This window comes from Phyllostomus hastatus, unplaced genomic scaffold (assembly GCF_019186645.2).
Source record: "Phyllostomus hastatus isolate PE091 unplaced genomic scaffold, TTU_PhHast_1.1 phas_scaffold_46, whole genome shotgun sequence".
NCBI lineage: Eukaryota > Metazoa > Chordata > Mammalia > Chiroptera > Phyllostomidae > Phyllostomus > Phyllostomus hastatus.
The window spans coordinates 34,277,910-34,296,798 of NW_025334032.1; the positions used below are offsets into that span (position 1 = coordinate 34,277,910).

At 40.1% G+C, this 18,889-nt stretch overlaps 1 protein-coding gene and 1 long non-coding RNA gene across 2 annotated transcripts; one reads left to right on the forward strand and one right to left on the reverse strand.

Moving 5' to 3' along the window:
• The first annotated feature begins 155 nt into the window (after positions 1-155).
• On the forward strand, positions 156-15,783 carry LOC123807402. The gene is made up of 5 exons (XR_006783643.1): positions 156-372; positions 10,471-10,620; positions 12,730-12,832; positions 13,354-13,539; positions 15,724-15,783. It is a non-coding gene; the product is annotated as an uncharacterized LOC123807402 (long non-coding RNA).
• Positions 3,067-18,835, reverse strand: CNOT7 (CCR4-NOT transcription complex subunit 7). Its single transcript, XM_045821194.1, has 7 exons — positions 18,673-18,835; positions 17,047-17,258; positions 15,048-15,241; positions 11,625-11,786; positions 8,668-8,812; positions 6,252-6,362; positions 3,067-4,695 (listed from the first exon to the last, which is right to left on the reverse strand). Exons 2-7 carry the CDS (start codon positions 17,161-17,163, stop codon positions 4,567-4,569), a joined length of 858 nt encoding a protein of 285 aa, XP_045677150.1. The 5' UTR covers positions 17,164-17,258; positions 18,673-18,835; the 3' UTR covers positions 3,067-4,566.
• Between the last annotated feature and the right edge of the window lie 54 nt (positions 18,836-18,889).

Here is an 18,889-nt window from a genome sequence, read left to right on the forward strand (position 1 = left end):
TTTTTTCATGTCACTTATTAAAAGGATTCAACACATGCTGACATTAAAGTTTTTGATTTTAAAATTAAGCAGTCTGTTCCCTCACTGTATTCCCTTTGGAAATTACCAAAAAACCCGATTTTTTCACAGAACACAAGAAATCGTGTTATACTTCATAAAGGTCCAGGCCATGCGTGCACTTACCTTTTCTCTTTGCCGTGATGAATTTGTTGTTCTTTTATAGGGTTGTATCCAGTGGCCATCAATGAAGGGATGACTTGAAGTAGGCTTGTTTCAAAGGAACTGCTGTGGATCAAAGTTAGGATGTATCCGTCTCCCAACACAGCAGGAGGCTCTGGAATGGGTTTTTTCTATCCTCAAACAAAAGAGGATGTAAGTATAGGTGCTCTGCCATAATCAAGCTGTGTTAACTTAGAGCTCAATCTCTGACACCCTGCAAATTGTTCTTATACCAACAAAAAGATTAAGTATGAGTCTGGGCATGGCCAATAGACTTGAAATCACATGCAGCCTTTTCTCACTGAAGTGATGGGAAAAACAAAACTGGTGACAAATGCCCAGTGGTAGATCTTTGATGTTCTTGTTCATGGCCAGCAGTCAGTATTTCGGTATTTCGTTTGCAGTTTGCAGTTTGCAGGGGTGGGGGTGGGGTGGGGCCAGGGGTGGCTAAGATTACTCATCTTGACTTATTTCTGAGTAGTAATTAAACCAAAGGGGGCCTTTTGATAAGTGACTTTAAATTCTGGTTAAGCTACATAAAGGAGCTCACTGCTCATCAAGGACAGACAGTACTATTTCATGATTTATGTTACATCTTCCGGGGAAGGTTTAACAGTGTACAGAGCTCAATCCTGACCTCAATTTATTACTATTTAATTGTTCTGACAGACAAAGGTGCTTAATTACATTGAGAGAAAATCATGATTTGTCAAAGTAGAATTGTGCTGATGCTGAATTAAAGAACTAGTACCATAGAAAGCTCCAGGTTTTTTTTTTTTAATTCAGCTATGAAAGTAAGGCTATTATTGCCAGAGTTCAGATTTCATGTCTTTTTCTATTACTATGTGCAGTCGTATTAAAAGCATCTTAAATGGGCTAATCAAACATTTGTGTGTATTAAAGAAAACCTTAACTAGTCCTAGGACATAACTAGTCCTAGTATAACATGCAAATACACTTTAAAGCTCTTTAGAAACTACACCTGGCAGGAAGCAGATGATGGGGAGGACTCCCAGAAGCCATAAGCAGCAACTGAAGGAAAGTCTGCATACGTAGATAGAGTGGAATCATGATTTTATTGACTTTCTACATGATCTTTGCAGTAATACGACACCAGCTAACAATGAACAATGTTAATTGCTGTTCAGAAGAAAACAAAGGTGTACGACACAAGTGAAATGGGTGCCTGCCAAACCCACACACCTTAGTACATTTTCATGAGTTTTTAGACGTAACCAACTACTTTCTGCCCCACGCGTGCTTTCACCACCATCAGGCGTGTCGCATCGGGGTGGACTCCACTTGAGGCTGCACTGAGTGGCCAGCTCCTCACCTTCTCCGAAAGTCACACCTGTCGTTGTTCTACAAAGACCATTAATACAACGGAAGTCGGTCCTTCGGTCACCTCAAACTAGGCGCTGGTTTCCCGGATAAGAGCTGGACACTACTGACTCATTGGGGGCCAGAGAAAAACACTGGAAATTATGTGTCTGGTTTTAGAATTAACTGCTGATTTTGTGACCAGTGGCCTCTCTCTTCAAGCAACTGTTCTCACCGAAAAGCTGAGGTTTCCTTCTCTCTGCACACCTTTCTCTGGGCTACCGCCCTGAAGCAATGAGGGGCGCCTCGCCATCAGTCAGCGCCTTTGCTCGGCCACCTGGTGGGCCCCCCGGAAGCACCCTCTGGTGGCGGCCGCATTTCCATTTTTGTTAGTGTGAAGAAATGCTGTGATGAGTTATTCCGTTTTAAAATTTCTAGTTCTCTTAAATGCTGCTTTCCCGTGAGCTAGGAATACTGTGATGACGCTTTGGCCCGGTTATGTCAACATACGTTGTGTTCTTTAGCGTATCATTTGATAAGATAATGCCTATTTCAACGTGCCTTAAAAGCACACCATCCTTTTCTTAAGACACGATGGGTCTGAACTGGTAACAGAAAGAACAGTAAAATACTGTAAGGTCCTGCACCCACATCGCTGATTTGGGAGCATACCGCGGGGAAATGGGAAATGAAGACCCGGCCACAGGCAGTGTCTGCAGCAGCTACTCCACTCCCCACCGCAGTGCGGCCCGCGGACACAGAACATGAGTGAGGGGGGCTATACTCCAACAACACTGTACTGAGGGGCACTGAAGTTTAAATTTCATATACTTTTCACATCATAAAATATTTTCTTCCCAACAGTTTTTAAACTGTAAAAACCATTCTCGCCGACCGGCCACACGGAACAAGTGTTAGGCTGGTTTGGGCCTGCAGGCCTTGGTTGCTGGCCCTTGCTCTGGCAGGTTTAACAGAGAATGGTGGGCCCAGAATTAATGGCTCGGGAACACCAGAAACGCTCAGCCCAGTGTCTCTTATCCACAAGCCAGACTGAGTCAAGGTTATAATGTTCCTCTTATCGAAGTTATAAAATATTATATTGCTTAGAGACAGAAACCAAAATTGATACAAACTATGAAATTCAGCAACTACGTGGCTATTCAGAAGGCAATCTTTATCATTCTTTTCTTTTTTGAGGTGATGATCAAAATAAAAGGACACCAATTCCGTATCTGCTATACTGCATCAGCTTTAAAAAGAAGTCACATTAAGTTACTCCAAGTGCATTTACTTTGTACATCTTTCAGAATAAACGCATCCCTGCAGAGACAATCAATTCTCAAGACCCAGCTGAGGTATTCGTGAAGAATAAGCCAACACTGTTGAAATGCAGAAGGCTCACACTGATTTTCCAGTAATTAGTGATAGTTAATGAAGTTACCGAGTTCTGTTCAGTTGCCCAAACCTTTAGAAAAAATAATCCTCCAAATAAATATTTCCAAAACAAAATTACCAGTCATCAACATATATATGAAAACATTTCTGAAGCCTTTATTTACAAAAGCTTTAAAAACAAATAATAGCCTCTGTTTTGCAAATGATGTTTTGTTTAAAAAGGACCACCCAGTTACAGCACTGTAACATCATGAATAACGAATGTACAAGAACAAACCAATCTGGCTAACATTTGGAGATTTGCTAATATTACTGATTGAAGTGCAGGTAACATACATCATAACTTGTAGTCCATAATTTCTGGGTAGAATTAATGATTTCCAAAATGTCTTCCTACACATGCTCTGGTCTAGTCACATATTCTGTATGGCTAAATATTTCACAGTCTCTTTTGTCGATATATATAAAATAGATTGCAAAGATATACACAAAAAATAAACAAACATTACACTCCTCAGGTAATTTTAATAGCTATATATTAGCCGTGTGTATATTATATAAACATACACAAAGCTAACACATATATTTTTGTATTTTATTGTTGTGCACCAAATCTCTCCATTCTTTATCTTTGTCACAACTATGCAAGCACGATTTTTTTGTCTCCTAATTTAATTTGGTACAAAATATACCTAAAGATTTGCTATCTTTGGACTTTAATGAAATTGATTTGTGGAATCAACAACAAGAGCTCGTAAGTATGGCTATAAAATTTTAAAAAATTTAAAATAAGGGTGAACACTGATGGAAGAAGAAGAAGCAGATAAGGGAAGTGTGCTATCATAAAACTGCAGCTTCGACATCTTGGGAGACCAGTTTCCCGGCAGACAATAAACACCCGATCACAAACGAGGGATTTTCCTGAAGGTGGAAAGCAGGTGTGAAAAGCTCTCCAGTCCCTGGGCAGCCGCACGTGCCAATGAGAAACTGACAGGCACCAGAGGTGCTTGGAAGATTAAACAATACGTACAGAAACAGCAGTTGTTAAGCTCCTCAGTAGTTTTTGTCTTTTTTTTGCAGTCTTGTAGAATCAACCATTTGCACAATGCATGTGCTATATTTCACGGGTCAAAAACAAGTAAATACTTTATAAGTTGGCAGATGGCCATTTTTCCAGCTAAGAGCAAGAAAATTTTCTGCTAAAACAGAGGATCTGAGTCAGAATCACTCTCTAAAGTGCAAAATTGATGGTCCACAATCTCAAATAGCTAAAACTCTTCAGAATGGAAGGGAGACATGAAACAGGGAAATAAATTACAGTCAGTGCTAGTTAATTTAGAAAAGGGGGAACACAAGCCAAGCTCAAGTCGGTCAAGTTTATATGATGCAGCTTTCCCACTGTCACACACGCCTGCGAACACGTATATTAAGGCCAAATTTAACCTGAATGCTTTTCTAGTTAGGCTCTGAAATAGGATGGTCACACTTAGTACTGAAAGACAAAAACTAAAACGGGATACGAAAGGAAAAAAAGTACTGTCTGTTGTTCGAGAGATTCAACCAGAGATAAAACCTATATACAAGCATGTGTGTCGCTCAAATAAAATAAAAATAAAAGGACTATATTTCATGTCATGACTGCTTGTTGGCTTCCTCTTCATATGCATTCCCTGTGCCATTCTGTACATAGGATGAACCAGAACCAAGGCCATACAAATGACCACAATATTTGGCATCATCAATATGATCTTCAAAGAACATCTAAAAAGGAATTTTGGAAAAAAAAAAAAAAGATAATTTTAACCAGAAGGTACCACTGGTAATGTATATTTCAGCAACGAAAGTACTGCCTGCGCATTAGCTACAATGACAGCTCTTTTCTATGGAGCTCCTTCCAGTTCAGGAAGGCCGAGCTCCTCAGCAGTACAGAGCTCAGGCAACCAGAGAGAGACTACAAAAAATTGCATACACACATCTTTCCTTTTAATATTTAGACCACTTTTACAAGAATCTGTAACCATGGAAAAAGGGCAGACATTTTCACTCCATTAATTTAACAGTACTCGTGAGTTAAGGATGCATGAAAACAGCCAACGGTGGTGGGGGGTGGGGGCAGTTTAGGTAAGCGGCCTTGAGTCTTCGTGCAAGGCTAAGTTGGCTGAAACAGTCAAAGCCTAAACATGTTCTGGCAGTAAAATCTGAACGCTCACACTCGGTTACTATCCTTGAAGAAGCCAAGACAAATAAAGGTAACAAATCAGTAGCAGAGAACCCAGCATTAACTGAACCATTAGGGTATGTTTAAAATGCAAAACTGAAACTCCAACAGGTTATTTAATTCGCTACTGCAGGACTGCACAGAAGTACAAAACATGGGAACTATTTGCTTTCGTGAACAGAGTCCAAATCACTTCTGAATCAACACTACTTGGCCAAACAGCTAGTATACTTTCTATTATTAATACATTTGTACAAAGTCTTAAACTTCCAAACGATTTCTTAGTCAATTCTTTACTAAGAGGATATACTCAAAAGAATTTAGTAAATATTTCCCCAAAAGGAGTACTTTCTTTGTTAGCCAAAGTCCATTGTATTTAGTTTTTGTACAAAAAAATGTTTTTCTTTGCATTTTACCTATAAGCAAAGCTCCAATTAAATTGTTTTTCCATACCTAACTTCTCTACGTTTGAAGAATTTATCTCTGCCTTTTATCACTTAAGGAGGGTCTGCTCAATACAATTTCTGATTCAATTACTACTTCAAATCTTATTGAACCCCTTTGGAATTCAAAAGCCCCTTGGTAAGACTCCATCTACTAAAAAGCAGGAGTCGTACTCTACACATCCTCACAGTACTGAAGAAGGGAAGGAGCAAGTAACACTTTTACCAGCGCTGTAGTGCCCAAGGTACCACAAAGCCAGAGGAAACAACATAAGGATGGACTCCCTGAACTGACAGGAGCAGCACTGATACAGTCTATGGAGAGAGGTCTGCAGTTCTCCCACTAGCAACGTACATGACTTTGGATAAAACTCACTAGCCTCTGGCCTCAGTTTTCTAACCTAAGAACAGTATGTTTGGACATACATGACTTCTAAGGTACTTTAAGTATTTTAGTCTTCAAAGAACTTTTTGTTTCATTTCCTTCTGAACTATATTTCAAGACAACTTCCTTTTAAATACTTTCATTCAAGTGCAGTAAATATGACCTATATGGTACCCTAATGATATCTTTACTTATTGCCCCAAAACTTTGCCATGAGATTTTTAATGTTCTCAACCTAGCAACTGAGAAAAAGGCACAGATGTCTTCATACTTCTCTCATTTTGAAAAAGGCCATTCCTGTGAGCAATGAATCAGATCCTGCCTGATGCTGCGGTCCTATTCGTTCCAGCTCTAACTGTTCGGCAACTTCCTGTAAACCACCCTAGAAGACAGAAAAATTGCCTGTCAAAAGAGAGAAACATTGCAATGCCTGAATTTACAAGTTACACAACTCAGACAATGACTAAAATATAAAAGAAACTTTCTGAATGTACAGGTGGACCTTATGGAGACTGGAAAACACTACAGAATGAGAATTGCAAATGTACTGTTGAAAGTGGGTGGAGTTTGTAAGTTAATAGAAAATTAGATCTTGATTGGGCAAATTTATTTGTATCATATGCTTTAAGGTATGTGATAGCAAATAACTTTCTTAAAGGCATGGGGGAAGCCAAGCAGGTAGGTACAAAGTGACAGATATTCAATTAAATATTTTAGTCAGGAGTATTTTCATGGTACCTACAGGGTAACATTATCGAGTGCACGCACAGTCCGTCCATCCACTGAACAATTAGTGTAAAACTGACTGCAGGGAGTTACTTTCCCTCTTTCTTAAGTTTCTCAGTAATCTATCTCGAAATAGTTTCATCTAAATAATTTGTGTAGAACAAGGGCTATTACAACTAATCAAATCTTAAGAATTCACCAAGTGCTCAACTATGGTTTTGCTGGTTAAAAAGAAAAAGTATGTTTTTATACTTCCTTCCTTAGAAGGGTCTGCTTAGATCAATGACAGGATTAAAAAAGAAAGATGGTGAGAGTGAAAGGAAGGAAGAGAAAAGAATAAAAGAGTAGATGAAGGCAGGGCAAAAGGGAGGATGGCGAGGGGGGAATAACAACAACAACAATGGGGGACAATGGGAGAAGAGGACGTACAGAAAGCAAAGCAAGACCAGGAAGAAAAACCAGAACAAATACCAAGACATTCCTCTTTAACCTGTTAGGGCCTCTGCGAGCAAACCAGCCCTTCCGCTTATCAGGCTTCAAACAGCGCTGTGCACAGCAGCTGCTTCTGTGCTAAAAATAGCATGAGGCTTAGGTGTCACTTACAGCTGCTTAGAACGGAAGTGGGTCATTCAGTATGCTGAACTAGAGGTCAAAAGGCACCTTTACCATGAGCCTAAATTTTATCACACCAGGATATACTTAGAATATCTGATATACTTAGAAATTTTCCAAAAACATACATATCGAGGAGTAATTTGGTTCTCTGCTTCCAAAAACTGTCATTATACCAGTATCAACTTTAAAAAGCATCTCCAAAGCTACACTAAAACATTCAGGTCTTGGATTCTCAGCAGGTAATCCTTTCAGGGTGTGGACGGATATTCTAGAGCAGTAAGAATATGCTACTGAAAGTTCACTTGAGTCACAGCTAAAAGTCTGCTAAAATTGTACAGAATTCTTCTGCTCTTAGGTGCTATGAACATTAAGTAATCTTTCCTAAAACTTTCCCAAAAGATTCTTAGGATTTTCAGCTCATCTATCAAAGCAAAGTTTCCTATCCAATTCTTGAGATCTTTCTGCTTAAAGGTAACATTCTCAAAATTTTTACTGTCTCCTAAAATAACTATTTGTACTTTAAAATCCAGTGAGGAGAAAACTTGATCAACCTTGATGTAGGTTCTATGAAACAAGCATTTCACCTAATTTCCTTTTCTGTCGCAGCTCCAACACAAACACACCTGAGACAATAAAACCACTGTGTTCCTCTGGAGCCTGTGCCATCACAGGTGAACTCATTCTCAAGTTAAAGGGGCACTTTTCCTTAATGAAGAAACTTCTCAAAAACAATGTTCAAAAGCAACAAATTATTACATATATTAAACAATGTCAGAACGTAAATCACTGTCCAGGTAGGACTTTTATTTACTCTAAGACTCATCACTAAAAGGCCAACAGTTTTGGGCTGGGGAGGGGAAGTGTCTCCAGCCTTGTAATTTGAGCCCCGAGCATGACCCCAGGACTAGACCCAGCAAAACAATCTCTGGGGAAGATCAGCTGAAGGAGAAACTTGCACACTACCGACTGTGCGTGCACACTGCTGGCCACTCTGGAGTCTGTCTTGCACGGACAGACTATGTGCGTGTTGGGAGAGTGAAGACTTGGACTTTTGTGCACGAGAGCCTCAGTTCCTGTGCTGGTTTATCATTTTCAATCTGGCAAGCAATGACAAAAATCTTATCCTTGGTTTGAACTTGACCAAAAACATATTCTGCCAGTATATATTAAAACTTTGTAAAATAATTTCCTAGAAAGCATTATTTATGCAAGAAAAAGAATCAATGACCAGATAATATAACTGTACTTAATATAAAGTCAAAAATATGGTCTGAATCAATATCCCAGCTTAGGACCCTACATGTCAATCATTCAGTCTCAACAGATAAAGCCACTGGAAACCTTACTTTGAGATTTTTGCAGCTCTTCATGAGGTACTTCACATCATAAATGACAGGAAAAAACAATCGAAGGATCTCAAAGAAGTCAAGTTCTTCTTCAGGCAAGTTAGAATTGGTCAGGATTTTGATTAAGTAGCCAAAGTCATAACCACTACAAAAGGGTTAAAAGAATACAGAAGAAGGACTGTAAGTACCACAGAGATGAAAAACCTTTCTGGTACAAATTTTAAGCGAGTCACACTGTAGGTAAAAAAGGAATCAACAAAAAAAAATAAATAAATAAAAGCACAAAAACAGAAGGTAAACATTCACGATTATAATGGAAAATGCCATCTTACACAGACGCTGTCACTCCATCCCTCAGGTATCAATCCGCAAACCTCTAGCACCACCCCAAGCCTGTGTCACTAAACTGCTATTTTGCTGACCTCTGCATAGAGAAGTAGATGCCTAAAAAATTTAAATAACTATGGAAATGAAGAAATAACAATGAATGCAAAGTTGGCCAAAACATCAAAAGGTAGCAAGAGAAACAGCATTTGGAGGCAAAAATAATGCAAATCTTCCCATCTTTTACAAATAACAGAAGTCACATACATCAACAATCGAAAGAGTTAAATTCCCTACCAAGGCATACTCACTTCCTTTAACTGACTTTATTAGTAAGCACCCTCTTCTCTCCAAATTCTGTGCCTGTCTCATGACGGCTCCCCAGGGGACACTAACGGGGATGCTGCACATGAAGTGAGCGAAGGCGGCAAGGCCAAGAACTAGCTAGAGAGCAAACTATGAAGCCCCTCTCAAACCGAGGTCTCCCACACCTGTCGCCCGGCTTTTCCCACAGCTTCACTGCTCCCTACCCGCCTGTGCCACAGTCACACCCCCTTTCCTGTCCACCTTTCCGCCAAGGGCCCCTCACAGGTGCCTTCCCTGGAGAGCCCAGCTCCCAGAGTTCTTACACGAGCTGTTTCCTTGTACTAGCCTTCAAAATGCGGGTGTTGTATTCTCTGCTAGCTTAAAGGGCAGAAATCGTTTTTAAAAAATATTTTTTCTTTATTGCACATGGTTGGTACGCAACATTTGATGAGATATATTAACTTATCTTCTGGGGAAGATACAAAATAAAATTTCCATTTAAATTCAGAATTTTACCTCTACTGGGGCCTTGGGTGGGGGTAGGTGGAGGTGGAAGAGAGTATAGGAGAGATAAATGGTAATAGAATACAGTAAAAACATATAAGGAATTTTACTTATCTAAAAGAGAAAAAAACGCTTTAGCACTACAAACTACTAGAAACATCAAGGCATACACAGGAAACAGCAGAAACCGTGAGATTTCTGGTGACTGGCAAGACAGTGCTCGGCTGTCGACCTACAGTGTAAGTCGGTGCAGCACCTGCTTACTGCTAGTGCAAGTGAGATTATATTGGAGTTTAGGATTTGCAGATTTCTTAAGTTAGTATTTACCTTCTAGAGATAGATTATAGTATGAAGAAAATATTTAATGACATTTTCTAGAATAAAATCTTAACATACGGTGAGAAGTATTCAAATATAGGAGTCTGACCTAGACTAAACTCTAAGATGACATGGACCCTTTCTGTTTTTGTTCATCTTACTATCCCCAATGCGTAGTATACAGCATTTCTTTATAATATTTTCTGAATGCAAAACCATGTAATATATAGTACAAGGGCAGGACAATTCTTTCCCATTCTTTTCTATCCTTCTGATTCGGAAAGTAAAAAAAAAAAGAACTCAACATTCCTCAAATTAACAGAGACCTAAATCTTGTTTCCTGAGATACAGGCTCGAGTGGAGGGGAAGAAAAGGTGACAGGTGAGAATGAGTACGCTCAGCATCTCCAACCCAGAAACCACTGATCAGCAACGCATCTGAGTTCACAACACAGCACGCAGTGCTTCATTCCAATCATTCCACGGGTCAGAGCTGAAAATGGTAAAGTATGTAGGAGACTCTTATTTAAGGGGAGGGGGAGTGAAGAGGACCAAGTGTAAGAAGATTAACACCCGCATAAAACAACACTTAAAAAAGGCCAAACAAAATCATAACCAAAGCCACTTTTAGTCCCTAGGATGCCAGTTTAATTTGGTTTACTTAAATAGGCCTTCTCTTTCTCTTATGCAAAGTCTGTTTTTACAAATGAAACTAATGTCTTTACTAGAAACTCTCCTCAACGATCTAGTTTTACTTTATAATAACAAATAATTTAAAATATGCTTTCTGAGGATTTACTGCGAGTAAAGCACTGGTTTAAATGCTATTACTGATCTGTCCAACACACCAACCCCTAGCATTTTCTTTGCCCCCCCCCCCCAGCCCAGCACTTACTGCCATCCAACATACCATAATACAAATGTCATCATTTAGAAAAATCGTGTGCCTACTCCCACCAAAAGGTCAAGTCCATTAGGAAAAGGATTTTAGGGGTTTTTTCTTGGTTAATCTCTTAATCCCTAGAATTTTCCAATAGCACAAGGCATATGGTAGATAGTATTTCTTAATGAATGAAGGGTTTCATTTAGGCTGAGCAATACTAAATTACCGTAGGTAACAGATTCCAAATGGCATTGCTGCACGTAAGCCCAGGCCCATCTTCCCAGCCTGCACCCTTTCCACTCTGCAGTGCCGTCTCCCTCGCGGGCTAAAAATGGATCCCGTAGTATTAGCCTTCAAGTAGACCAACATTAGTCTCATAAGAGTTAGGAGACTGCTGCATGGCGGCTGATCCTTCTAGCACTGGGCCTGAACGTACCGGAACAGTGACCCAGGCCGAGTGTGAAGCAGCCAGGAGAGGGTAACACATATGCCGTTTTCTTTTTTTGTCTACCTTTTCCCATTTATTTATCTTTATTTTATTGAAGCATTTCACTCAAAACTGTCGCAGTGTGAGGCTTTGTGTGGCAAAAACACACTTGCCATTTTCAATGCAATCTTTTTACCTATGAAATGATAACCATTTGACCCCTTCACAGAGGACCACTCCCGAAGTCATTAGAAGTTCTGCAAAGTACTGGGTCTCAATTCCTTCCTCTTCATGCTTTTTAAACTGGATACCAGATGTTGTCAGTAGCTCTATAGAGTCTTGGGCATACATGTCTTCCCTGGCAGAAGAAGAAGAAACACAACATTCAGAAGTGCCATACTTCAAACTGTTCTTCTCAACTTATATCCACAACTACAATGCCACAGACAAGACAGAGGATTGGCCAGGGTCCAGCTGTTTCAATGTTTCTCATATATGGAAAGAAAATACAATTTAAGTATAAAGGCCATTACTTCAGAAAAGTATGCACACGTTAAATAACCATACCAAATAGTTGAAAGGTGAGATTTTAATCTGGACTATGAACTCAATTTCATTAGTCTTTCAAAATTAAACAAATTTAACTGGGTTTGTAAGAAAGGGTCTTAAGAAAGTGCTAAATACTGTATAACTTGGAATGAATTCCATGCATTGTATACCTGTAATTAGAAAGAGAAAGCTGGGCACCCTCCAACTTTGATAAGAATATGCACCGCATGGTAAGGGAAACTCCCTAATTGTTATGACTCAATTCTGTAAATCAACAGACTGTCCCTTCTCCATGGTGCCCATTGCAAGTTCTGAAATCATTCCACCCTGCCTTCCTAAAAAATCCTAGCAAATGTAGGAAAACATTAAAATACGCTAATCTCAAATAAGTAGCCTTATTATTGTTTACTTATTAAATTGCTGTGGGTGCCAGGGCTAGCTCCCTGACAAAATCAATCTGTTCAGAACAGCAACCAACTGTGATGTGATCACCCCTAATGCTAATCAGCTACTGAAGTTTATGATGACAAAACACCCAGTTGTGATGACTGAACAGAAATGAAAGCCATGTACAAATCTCGAAAAAAATTTTTCCAAAAAAGCAAAGTCCAACACTGTCCATCTTAAATAATATCCTAAAGTCATAAACAAACTCAACTAGGGAAGCTAAGTTCAGTAAATGCACTGAAATTACCTCTACCTACAACTGCAAATGGAGCCTGCCACACAAACTCGCGTTTTTAAACATGCAGGTCAGAGGTTCTACAATTCAGGAACACGCTCCAAACTCCGTGCACACCTGGCTCACCACCACTTTTACTTTTTAAACATTACGCTGAAAATCCTGAGGAAGAGGTAAGTAAACTGCAATACAGACTGTTCCAAGTACGCAGTTCCTCAACTGAACATTTAACGAACTCAAACTGGTAAGAACACCAACGTGCTCCCCAGTCTGCAAAGGCTGTGAAGGCTGTGAACAGCCTGCAACCCCCAGACCGGCAGCTCTTCCACACCCTTCAACTGCCTGTGCATTACCTGTAAAGCAAGAACACAAGCCATCTTTGTCCCTTCTACTTATGGTCCTGGCCCTCTCCTGTGCACGGCCACTCTCCCTAAAGGCAGTCTTCCTTTCTGTTTCCCCAGAAGCCACAATCCCCTTATCTCTGTAATCACCAAACTGAAGACTCTCTAAGGGATTCACTCTCATCCCTTTTGCCCTATCAGTGGAATCCTGCCCCTGGCTTTTTCTTCTTCTTTGCAGCTCATCAGTACCCCACTTCAATTTTCACGGACATCTCACCCCAGATTCAGTTTGGAGATGATGTTCACAAACCCATCAGTTTCCAGTCGTTCTAACTCTTGGACTTTGGAAACAGGGAACAGAGAGAAGAGGTGTGGGAACACTGAGTCACAATGACCGTGACCACCTTTCCTCAGTTCTCTATCCCTGGTGCCCAGCCCAGCCGCTGACACGTTCATTCCTGGCACGTAATGAAGAGTGAATGTCCATCTTTCTTCTAAATATCCAACGTTGTGTTCAAAGCCCTCTGTCTCCACACTAGGTAACACCAGCTTTACCCTCCAACTGACCTTTTCTACCTAAATTGTATTTTTCACGATATCCTTCCCCTTAAACATCTCCCAAAACGTTAACACTAGTAGAAATGGTAGAGCAAATACACAGCAGCCCTCTCCATAAAAGAAAAACGTCTTTCACAGACTGTAATAATAAAGCGGTTGCTCTTAGGACAAAGATGTTTCTAGACAAGAAAAATGTCAATTTTACCAAAACTGAGACACTGATGGGTCACCTCCTACTTATGTCCTGAGAGCACAACAGCATTTTAGTTAAAAACAATGGTCTAATAATGACCAGTTTAGAAAAAAGTAGCATGGAACAAATGAAATGATAAAGAAGTTAATTTTAAAAGACATTCTTTTGGGAAAAGGATAAAAGCCATTTTCTGTATTTCAGAGCTATGGTACTTACAGAAGGTTATCATCAGTTTGAATAGAGACAAGTATTTTTTTTGCTCTCACAAGGTACTAGGAAGTACTTCCTTAAATCCAACAGAGTAAAACAGGGAGTCAGGCTACACAGAATGCAATTGTAAGCCGTACTATTGCAACGCTGACAACACTGCCCTGTAAAGCTATCAGTCCTCTTTTCTTTACATCGTAAATGCTACAGATCACAGTACTCTGCAGAGAACAGGGCGTTCGTGCACGGGCACCACCACCGTCCACGTCCCCTCTTCCTGTTTCTCAGGTCAATGTAACACCACACAAGTACACAACGTCAAACAGGACACTGCAATGCTGCAACGGAACTCTGCACGTACTGAACGTTTCCCCAACTTACAGCCGGTTTGTGAACAGCCCTTGCCCCACACAATCTACGTTTCCCTAAGCTATCAAGACTACTCTTACCCATGAGAGAGAAGGGTTACAAGGAAGGAAACTGAGTTTCGACCCAGGGCTTGAGTTAGAATTCAGATTTTGGAAGACAATCTGCCCGATTCTGAACTGTTTCTCAAAGAAACACCAGGTTAAAGGACACTATTACTTCTGCTACATGTTGTAAGACGTTTTGTGAGCTGACCTGAGAATGTAACCATTATATAACATTGCTCTGAAAGGAACATGCACCCAAGTTTCCAAGAAATACCTTATCACCTTTGACATACAATCTTCTCATAAACTGGAATATGACTGTTACAAAAATCTCTTCACATGAAGCATAACTATTAAAGTGAAACTAATGTTCTAATTATTTTTTTCTATTAAGAAGTATTTTCAACACCCAAGTTTTCCGAATTACAAAACCATGGCAGTCATACTTTTCATGTAATGTTTCTAAAATTCAAAGCACATGAATTTAAGAGTGTTCTTTATTCAATTTTTTTCTCTTATAATAAAAAGAAGAAATCTAACCTTTGAAACTAGGTTTTAATTATTTTCAGGATAATTATACTATATTTTCAGTTAGAATTTCATTCACTATACTTGAGGAAATCAATTCCAAATTAAACTAAAAAAAAAGTTTGAATTATATTTATTTCCCACTTACGTCAAATTAAATTTAAAATTAAACTGCCAAGTTGAAGTTCCTGGAGGGTATTCTCCTTGCTCATTCATAAATGTCAGTCCTAGCTGAATTATCTTTAACAAGTCTACATTACACCGCAATAGTTGATACTGATAGTCAGCATTGCTCCTGAATTCTCCAATAGGTCTTGCAACCACACCTGGAAACTCGGTGTCCTGTAAAATAGTTTTAAAATTCATTATTTACTAAAAACCACAGTCCACAAATTCCTAGAATAAATAACCAATTTTTGGTACAAATCAAACAATCCTATTATAGATAATATTCTACACATATTCCATTACAAAGTACCTTTTAACGAAGAAGAGCATTGCTTTTTGGAACCATAAAACAAAACTCTACAAACCTAATGAGTTTTTCTAGCTTTAAATACTGTATCAGTAAAAAATTACTATGTATAAGATACACCTGATAAATGCAACCAAGTACTCTATTCCCAAAAAAGAGGAAAAAATCGTAAGTTGATATTTCTCAAGGGGTATGTAAAACTATTCTAATGTTAAAATCAATAAAGAACTGGTCAAAAAGAATGGAAAAATGCACCCTACTTTCCAATCACTTTTCTCAGGCAAGGTTTACCCAAACATCAAGCCCTCCTACTCTCTTCAGCTAAAAGAGCACTCTCTCTGTACTCCAGAGAAACCCTGTCTCCGAAACCGCACCCCAGCCAATCACTGCTGTACAACGTCATCGCCTCTCTACCGCGGTCACTCCTTTTCATCTGTGAAATAAGTGATCACTAGCAGTTTTTACTGGATTAAAAATTTAAATTCTAACTATGAGTAAGTACATCTTTATTATTAAATTGAACATTATCTATGTACACTCAAATATTCATATTTTAACGAATCAACTTGTCCTTCTCTATAGAAGCATATTTACTTGTATTAAAAATAATGAGAAAATGATATATTAGTTTAGCATTAAAGTTCAAATTAGGAAGCCAAAAGCAATGTCTAAATACCAACTCACTATAAACAGTAAAGACTTTAAAACTTCTTTAGATTCATTCAGTCCAACTCAATAACCACTGGATGCTATGTGTTATGCTAGGTGCTTCACAAAGCTAATTATCTAGAAAATAGTACAGAAGCTATGACAGATGTACAAGATACAGTAGTAAAAAAGCAAAATAGTTAACTAACAGTCTAGGCAGATTGAATAGTACATGCAAAAGCAGAGATGCTTAACAGCAGTGTGTTCAAGGAACTCTACTGATAATTTATAAATAAATAAGTAAGTAAATACCAAACAAAACACTGCAGATCAACAATGTTTCACTGGGAGAGCTGATATATTTTCTTGTTTGAGAAAGACATCCAGACGCCTCCTAGCTTATGGGAGCCCATCTGGAATTATGAGTTGGGCCCAAGTCCTGCGAGAAGCTGACCTGGCACTCTCAGCCAGGTCCTGATGTTCTTCTGGTGAACACACAAACAGTGTCACACTTCAACATCACACAAGGCCGCTCTGTAATCATGACTGCGCACAGACAAAATCACAAACACTGTCCAAACCACGAAAATGCCCAACATCCTTCTTTCTTGGTTAATGACTGACTTGTTGCTGCTCTATAGCTTTGGGCTTACTCTTGTTTTCTCTCATTCTATCGTAGTTAAGACTCACTAAGATACCCTATCCTAGAATTACCCAAGCTTCCCGATAACATCCAACCCAGAGCAAAGCCCTGTTTCCTTAATTCCTAGCTAAAACCACCTGACACAACATTCCATAATGGCCTGCATTTTCCCTCACCCCAGTGCGTAATAAACCCAACTTGTCACATTATAGGTGTGTTCCCAGTGACCCCTGGTTAGAGGACACAGACAAAATTTTCTTTGAATAAATTAATCCCTAAAAGAAAACAAAAATCAACCATATGGGTTGAATTCGAGACTCTCAAAATCCCCCTTCCCCTTTTAATAAGCAGCATTTTAAGGATATTTGATCATAGGCGTACCATAGCAACGTAATTATATTTTCGAATAACCTGACGAATTTTCTTCATCTCTTCATCCAGGTTGCAAGCCCAAACTTCACAGATTCTTTGGCTATGATCTACCGTTGCTGCTGGCATAGTGAGGGCACAAGGAGTCTAGCTGCCAAGCATCAAAATGTTATACTTGATTGAAGATTCTGTTTCATAAAATACTTTATCCTTTATTTGTGTACCTGTGAAAATAAAAACCAAAATAAAATCCAGCTATACCAGAAACCAGACCTATAGAATAACTGAATTGATAGAAACCAAAGGGATTATTTATTCAAAGTCCTTGATTCATGAGAAAATCAAAGTTTAGGAAGTGACAGCTAATCAGTAGGAAAAAAAGGACTCCTGGTTCTGATATCAGGTATGTCAAAACACTGTGTTTTACATGTACATACTAATCACTTCTCACTAATTAAAGACTGCTCCGAATTCCAGCTCACTCTTTGAATAAAAATTGGTAAACACAGCCATTTTCAGACAAAAACAGCGAAATACCAATACCCATGTGAGATCAGATATTGCGAGGACAGAAGTACTGCTTGCTTTTATTCCTTATTAACAGAGCATTCAAAATCTGATTTTAAAAATCTCCTTTACTGACATTTATGTAAGCCTGATTGGAGGGGACAAAACTAAACCAAGTTAAAAAAAAACTTTCTGAGCAGTAAGTTACAGACACAGAGATTGTCTGAATGTCAACAAATGCAGGAAGGAGAAAGAAGACATTTCTGATGATTTCTTTCTAATTTCCTAAAAATCAGAGCAGTTTCCCTGGTTACCAAGCACACATCTCACGTTTCTGGACTATATAAATTGGTTTCATGGTATAAAACAGGAAAGACCAGTATTTTGATTCTTGAACAGGGAAATGCTCCTTCACTTTTCACAGTTTGAAAAAGAAGCATAACAAAGGGGGAAAAAAGATACTACGAACTCCCCGCAACCCTTGTAAACTCAGCAGTCCCGCATGTAACCCACTACTCTGAGAACAGAAACCGAAGATCCAGGAGATCCCTCCTCATAACCTTCCCCGCTGTGCTACACACACACTTTGCAAACACCCTGCAGCAGAGCATTGCCTTTCTCTACCTCTTTCTGCTGCAATTCCAAAAGCCAATAGGCATCAGAGACCTCAGTACTTCAGGTAGCATCTCCGTACTGCAGGCTCCCGAAGAAACGAGTGAGCAGTACAGAAACATTCAAGCCATAGCTAACTCTCTCCCCTGGCAGAGAGCCAGTGTGAAGGTGCTGATAACCACTACAGGAGCCAGATTGACTCCCGAGCACTGCTGCGTGGAGGAATACGAGGAGCGGAGGATCTAGGCCACCGCCCTCTACTCCCAATTTTCGTCCCACCTCACCGAAGCCCCAGGTACAAAGCCTTTACGTCATCACTCCGCGCCACCCCCCCGACAAACCCCAAGCCCCAGTTTCCACCCCCCGCTCCCCCCCCCAGACCCGCCACCCAGCTCCTAGCTTCACCAGCCGCGCTCCTGCAGGCGCCATCGCGCACTCTCTCAGGTTCGCTGTCCCCACCCCCTTTCCACTTCCCCAGCCGCCCCTCCCCCCGCAGTCTGCGGCAGACGCAGGATCTACTTGTGTCGCTGAGCTCGCGCTTCTCCTCCTCCTCCTCGCCATAGAGACAGCACCCAGCGGCGGTGGCGGGAGCGGCGGCGGCAGCGGACGCCCCATAGACACCTCTCGCCCAGCAAGGGGGGAAGGGGAGCCGGAGCTGCGCCGCACCGTGCTGCGCCGTCGCTGCTCGTACGTCCAGGAGGGGGCTCTCGCTGATGACGCGTCACGCAGAGGGGCG

Excerpts from the sequence above, each read along its gene's own strand:
- CNOT7 (XM_045821194.1), bottom strand. The coding sequence starts at position 17,163 with ATGCCAGCAGCAACGGTAGATCATAGCCAAAGAATCTGTGAAGTTTGG. Across the intron at positions 11,787-15,047 it reads AATTTTAAATTTAATTTGAC|GGAAGACATGTATGCCCAAG; the intron begins GTAAGTGGGAAA and ends TTCTTCTGCCAG. Across the intron at positions 8,813-11,624 it reads AAATGGTTATCATTTCATAG|TGGTTATGACTTTGGCTACT; the intron begins GTAAAAAGATTG and ends ACCCTTTTGTAG.